At 40.9% G+C, this 7344-nt stretch overlaps 1 protein-coding gene across 3 annotated transcripts in view; it reads left to right on the top strand.

Annotated features, from left to right (window-relative positions):
- Window positions 1-560: 560 nt before the first annotated feature.
- LOC131928507 (NXPE family member 3) overlaps window positions 561-7344 on the top strand; it is a 27943-nt gene continuing 21159 nt past the window's right edge. The window contains exons 1-4 of one of the 3 annotated variants that reach the window (XM_059284571.1): window positions 561-657; window positions 3721-3801; window positions 4528-4685; window positions 6735-6819. In XM_059284571.1, the coding sequence (XP_059140554.1) occupies window positions 641-657; window positions 3721-3801; window positions 4528-4685; window positions 6735-6819 (341 nt within the window). In that variant the 5' untranslated portion in view covers window positions 561-640. The other 2 variants (XM_059284572.1, XM_059284573.1) reach the window with 2 other exon arrangements.

The raw sequence follows: 7344 nt of genomic DNA, 5'->3' as shown, positions 1-7344 counted from the left end.
CCATGTGGACGAGTTACCCTGTTTTGAGACATCACACTACGAGCAACACTAAGGACTATATGGTCGCTCTTTGTGTGATAATTAAGACAGGTAAAGTAGAGTATATCTGGCACGATGGTGAATGTGAAGACAAGCTGTAATATTTCAACACTGCCAGTCAATTCTTAGAATATAACTTTGTATGAGAATATGGTATACATTTATCTAATTCTGGCGATTTTTTATACCAACCATAAATATAGTCAAGTAACACTCCCGTTTGGTGGAAAGCACTCAATACTTGAAAGAAAGCTACAAATATGATCAAATACGTAAACAGGAAATTAGTTCACCTAACGCAAGCGGCACTTACGTCATACTTTAAAACTAACGGAAAGACAAATTGATACACCCAAAGACAACTTTAAAAGATTTTGTTTTTCCGTCAAAATTTCGTTTTCGTTTTTTTTTTTTGCACGACTACTAAACTTCCCTAATTAATCCGTAAACGAAAAAAAATGAAAACACTGCGATCACATTTCACAGGCACGAAGTTCAAATGTCACACGCATGAACTAATTTGAGGTTTGAGATACAGCCAATCTCAGGCAAACATTCACACACATCGCAACGAAAGGCTTTGTACAAATAAAGGAATTCTATGGAGTTCACTAGGTGGCAAGTAGTTGGCCCCCACACATAACATGGGACGGTCGAGTCACACAGTGTAGCTTACAGCGGCAGTTGCGTGTTATTCAGTATGATAAGAGGATTAGCTGGATCACTCGAAAATGGATTAAAATATCGTTTAAGTATACAAAACTAGCAATAAAAACACAACACACTTTTCAATACAATGAGTAGAAGGTATGTGCGTATCAATTACTGTATTTTTATTCATATTGATTTTTGTTAGTAATTATAGTTTACCAACTATGTTTACGTTTCCAAATATTCTAAGATGTTTTACAATTTATCATGTAACTCGCTTTAATTGATTAAATTTTTATTAAAAACACCCAACGTACTGGCTCATATCCCTTAATGCCAAGTGTATTTTCTACTGCAACACACATCCCCACTAAACCGCATCATTTCAACTAACATACACCTCCTCAAGTATCACACACCTCTACTACTGTCAAACACCTCCCCAAGTATCATATACATCCCCAAGTAACACACACCTCCCCAACTACCACACACTTCCCCAACTACAACACACCAACTACCACACACCTCCCCAACTACCACACACTTCCCCAACTACCACACACCAACTACCACACACCTCCCCAACTACCACACACTTCCCCAATTACCACACACCAACTACCACACACCTCTCCAACTACCACACACTTCCCCAACTACCACACACCAACTACCACACACCTCCCCAACTACCACACACTTCCCCAACTACCACACACCAACTACCACACACCTCTCCTACTATCATACACCTCCGAAAGTACCACACACTTCCCCAACTACCACACACCTCGCCAACTACCACACACCTCCCAAAGTACCACACACTTCCCCAAGTTACACACCTCTCCTACCACACACACACCTCCCCAACTACCACACACCTCCCCAACTACAACACACCTCTCCTACCACACACACCTCCCCAACTACAACACACCTCTCCTACCACACACACCTCCCCAAATACAACACACCTCTCCTACCACACACACCTCCCCAACTACCACACACCTCCCCAACTACCACACACCTCCCCAACTACCACACACACCTCCCCAACTACAACACACCAACTACCACACACCTCCCCAACTACCACACACCTCCCCAACTACCACACACCTCCCCAACTACCACACACCTCCCCAACTACCACACACCTCCCCAACTACCACACACACCTCCCCAACTACAACACACCAACTACCACACACCTCCCCAACTACCACACACCTCCCCAACTACCACACACCTCCCCAACTACCACACACCTCCCCAACTACCACACACCTCCCCAACTACAACACACCAACTACCACACACCTCCCCAACTACCACACACCTCTCCTACTACCACACACCTCTCCTACTACCACACACCTCCCCAACTACAACACACCAACTACCACACACCTCCCCAACTACCACACACCTCTCCTACCACACACACCTCACCTACCACACACACCTCTTCTACCACACACACCTCCCCAACTACCACTCACCTCCCCAAGTATCATATACATTCCCAACTATCACACACCTCCCAACTATCATACACCTCTCCTACTGTCACACACCTCCCCCAACTATCACACACTTCCTCTACTGTGTTACACCTATACTACTCTAACATTCTTCACAAAATCCCATACACCTACCCTACTACAACCAGTTTTTCACCTGACCATCTGATCCCGTCAAGAAAACTATTCAGCTTTAAAAACTCCGTAAACATAAGTTTTACACGTCATTGATTTCATATAAACAGCCTTCAATATACTAGGCTAAATTTCGGTCAAGATGATTTTACAGTTCTGTATATTTGTATCAGAACTAGTTTCGAAAGTTGCCCTAAATAAAATTAGGGTTAGCGTATAGATATAGTATAGGGGCTATGTCTTGGAGAGATCACATTACCAGCTAAGGGATTAGCAGCATTATCGGGGCGCCTGCAGGGAGAGAGTTAGGGGATAGTTTAACCTCTCCCATGGAATCCCCAACCTTATACAACATTGCACAACCTTAGTTTCTTTGCAATTACCTAAACAACATATTTGTTACCCTGCAGAGGCGTAGCGAGGGTGGGCGGAGAGGGAACAAATGTCCCAGGGTGCCGACCTTAGGGGGCGCCAAAAAGGGTTGGAAAAACAAATTGAAAGTTTGAGGGGGGTGCAAATCGAAAGTTTGAGGGGAGGGGGTGCAAATCAAAAGTTTGACGGAGGTACAAATCGAAAGTTTGTCCCCGGGCGCCGGAAAGTGTCGCTAATCCTCTGTTATCCAGTCCACTGCGATTCGGTGGATTACATCCATACATTTTTTTTTATTATTAAAAAATGCTAGTTCATTTTACTGGCAACTGGGTGATTTACACCTATGTTTTATCTCATAGTAAGTGGCTTCTTTTTTAAGAGTACGGGTGTGTGAAAACACACAGTAAAAGGTATTCAAGTTAGATGTGTCTCGGAGCTGTAACGTGATACAAGTATCAGGAAACCAGCGGTAGGCCACTCGAAATGATTTGTAGTCTTTTCTGGAGCTCTGACATACAGTTACAACCAGCGCTGTAGAATTACGAGTTTCATGCGACGCAGGAGTTTAATTTCATGAGGGCGGACTCAGGAATTTAGTCCAAGTAACGTTGTCAAGTAATTCACTATGACCGGTGTTTCGCCTTTTTGTTTTCATTTGTAACTTGCTGTTTAATTATCAGCATGCGTTATCATTTTACACGGTCAGCTATTCAATGATGCCAAATGTAAACAAAAAATAATTTTTGACTAGGATTCAAGATATTTGAATGTAAACGTCGGCACTACATTTCACACACAAATATAGATATATATATATATATATAAATATATATATATATATATATATATATATATATATATATATGTGTGTGTGTGTGTGTGTGTTAGAGAGATACATTTGAACCCCTCCCTTAACTATTTCCTTGTTAAGCCACTAAATAGCTCATTGATTTACAACCAGTAGCAAAAGATCTTCCCTTTCCTTCAACAGGAGATGTATTTGCTGCACACGAAAAAACGTTCACAGATTGCTCGTCGTTTTTACAATCGTTGTCTTAGTCCTCACAAGCAGGTGAGTCGAGAGAAGCATATTGTTGCATTAAATACACATTGCGTGGGGCGATACCTCTGGTTCTAAAGTATTGAAATATATAGCTTATACAACTTCAAGCGAGTGGCTTACAGAGATGAAGAAAAAGGTATGGGGAAATTCAAAGGTGTGTTGCTAAGATTTGTAACAAAAATGTATAACATAGATGTTGAAATAGTTATAACTGAGGTGTGTAACATATCACACAACTACAAAAGCCTTCAACACACAAAAGCTATTTCTTACGTGTAAAGTTACCTTTTCGAAACTGGTCCATGGGGCAAGTGAAGTAGTGTTCATCTGTTTCTGTGAAGGGATAGTGTGGTCAAAACTATGCTCAGCCTCCTTTACTTTCCCTGAGTTAGGTAGGCCTACACATCAGAGCTGGGTTACCTCAGGGTAGTTCTACTTACACCGGATTCGAACTCGACACTCTCGGGTTAGCAGTCTAGCGCTTTACCTCTAGGTCACAATGTCACATATTTTTGACAAGAGTTTTTCACAAAATAAAACTTTTCTTTAGTAAAAATTAGTAAAGTTAGAAAGCCTAAAAAATATGTCTCTAATTTATAGAAAAGATACACAACGTGAGCTGAACTCAAAAACACCGACGCCTTAGAACTAAGGAACATTGTAGATGCAAATAATAGCGACTGTTACACGATAGTTACCTAAAAAATAAGGATCTGCTTATTTCCATTCGTGTAGGTACTTACAGAACTTGATCAAGTTAATCGACTTTTTAAATGAAGGGGACACTTTGTACACCAATCCCGATGACCACATTAAGGACATTTACCTGAAGCTGATCGAGAAACCAGATGTGATACAGCTACACAAACGGGATGGGTACCAAGAAGAGCCAGGTGAGAATGGGAATGTCGTTATTTTCGGTCAGTCAGTGAAAACTTACCTCGTGGATTTCTGGCGTTCGGTTGTTTTCTTTTTAAACGTAAAGAAGGGAGGGCTTGTCAAAAAGTAAATGAAAGGTAATTACTAATTGTGTCTTTTCACTAAAAAGAAAATGGAATATAGGTTTATGTAATTAGAGCTATATTACAGATATTTTCGTTTTCTTATAAAATGCGATTTATTTTCTTTGACTAGGGTTTTCTGTTAGTGGGGGGTTTTCCGTGAGTAGTTTTTTTTGTGTGAATGTGATTTTTTGATAGTGGGGTTTTCTGTGAGTGGGGTTTTCTGAGAGTGGGGTTTTCTGATAGTGGGGTTTTCTGATAGTGGGGTTTTCTGATAGTGGAGTTTTCTGTTAGTGGGGTTTTCTGAGAGTGGGGTTTTCTGTGAGTGGGGTTTTCGGTGAGTGGGGTTTTCTGAGAGTGGGGTTTTCTGAGAGTGGGGTTTTCTGTGAGTGGGGTTTTCTGATAGTGGGGTTTTCGGTGAGTGGGGTTTTCGGTGAGTGGGGTTTTCGGTGAGTGGGGTTTTCGGTGAGTGGGGTTTTCGGTGAGTGGGGTTTTCGGTGAGTGGGGTTTTCGGTGAGTGGGGTTTTCGGTGAGTGGGATTTCCTGTGAGTGGGGTTTTCTGTGAGTGGGGTTTTCGGTGAGTGGGATTTCCTGTGAGTGGGGTTTTCGGTGAGTGGGGTTTTCGGTGAGTGGGGTTTTCGGTGAGTGGGGTTTTCGGTGAGTGGGGTTTTCGGTGAGTGGGGTTTTCGGTGAGTGGGGTTTTCGGTGAGTGGGGTTTTTTGATAGAGTAGTTTTCTGAAAGTGGGTTTTTCTGTGAGTGGGTTTTTCTGTTAGTGGGGGGTTTTCCGTGAGTAGTTTTTTTTGTGTGAATGTGGTTTTTTGATAGTAGGGTTTTCGGTGAGTGGGGTTTTCTGAGAGTGGGGTTTTCGGTGAGTGGGGTTTTCGGTGAGTGGGGTTTTCGGTGAGTGGGGTTTTCTGTGAGTGGGGTTTTCTGCCTAAGCAATGGCATCTTCCCAGAGAGAAGTGTCACAAGACGGGGGGGGCACGCTATTAAAGTAGGTGACACTAAAACTTAAAAAATTAAAAATTTACAATGTTTTATGAAGTTAAAAAAGAATAAACACAGTAGAGAGAGAGGGGGTGACATCTAATCTAAAATGTGAAATAGTTGGATAGGTAAGGGTGACACCATCAGTTACTGTACCGGGTGACATCCGACCTTGAGCCGCCACTGAGCCCGGAACACTCCCATAGCGGGGGTTATATTTTTTATCTCGTACATTGTAAATAAAGCAAATTATAAAATGGTGATTATGTGATTTTGTGGTGATTTTCCACAGCTTAGACGAATTTTTTATTTTAATGTTTTCAGTAGTTAAAATGTGAAAACGCCCTATCAGTTATGGATTTCTCTCGGTGTCGCGAGGTGAATGTAAACAAACATTGACACACTATTGACTCTATAAACAAACATTGACACACCATTGACTCTATGGGGTTCTCAGCGGGTTTATCTGGGTACCTGCGCCAAGATATTAATTTCAATTCGTTTTTTAAGTGTAAATAATCTTTCGCCGTGAAAACGTTTATTAAATTACCGGCATATTTAGTGATGTGTTATTATAATTTGACGTTGTAAGTGATGTGTTTAGCATATATGTTGACTTATTTAGTGATGTGTTGTTTAGAGTATGTGTTGACTTATTTATCAATGTGTTGTTTAGCATTTATGCTGACTTATTATCAATGTGTTGTTTAGAATATATGTTGACTAATTTATCAATGTGTTGTTTAGCAAATATGCTGACTTATTATCAATGTGTTGTTTAGCATATATGTTGACTTATTTAGTGATATGTTATCATATGTGTTGACTTATTTACCTACTTAACGATGTTTTGTTTATTATAATTGACCTTTTTAACTATAAGTAGATTATATTTTGACTTCCTTAGCATTATATTGATTAGTGTACAACCAAGTGATGTTTCAATCATCCAGAAATAGCCATGACGTCAGACCCAACATGGCCGTCACTGAGAGGGACATCTATAACCATGGCCGAGATCAAAGGAAAGTTTAAACGGTATTTGATTGGTTGATCTTTAGACATGAACGGTATTTGATTGGTTGATCTTTAGACATGAACGGGATTTGATTGGTTGATCTTTACCAGTGTTTCTTCCAGACTTTTTTCTGCCGGGGGGGGGGGGGGGGGGGGGGAAAGCACTTAAAATTTTCAGGGGGGGGGGGGCGGTCAACATTCGGTGGGGGGGGGGGTGGACACTAGTAAAAGTGTATGTTTACTATATAAAATCCATTTAGGTAGGGGGAAGGGGGCGATAGACTTTCTTCGGGGGGCCGGAGCCACCCCGAAGAGATGCCTGAAAGAAACTCTGATTTCTACGAGTTAAGAAGCCGATATCCTTAAACAGACAAACAGAACTGAGTACAAAATAAATTGCTATCCAGATAAATTACGAAACGAGTTTTAATTGTATGTTTTTTGTGTGTAATTCTTAAGGCTAGTTCTATTAGTGATGATTGATTTCCGATTAAACTACACAAACTCTCAACATTATTATAAGATATATATATATATATATATATA

This window comes from Physella acuta, unplaced genomic scaffold (genome assembly GCF_028476545.2).
Source record: "Physella acuta isolate Inbredline_101_S28 unplaced genomic scaffold, ASM2847654v3 ptg001512l, whole genome shotgun sequence".
NCBI classification, from domain to species: Eukaryota; Metazoa; Mollusca; class Gastropoda; family Physidae; genus Physella; species Physella acuta.
Note: the sequence above shows the minus strand (reverse complement) of the source record. Positions and strands in the feature narration are given on the sequence as shown.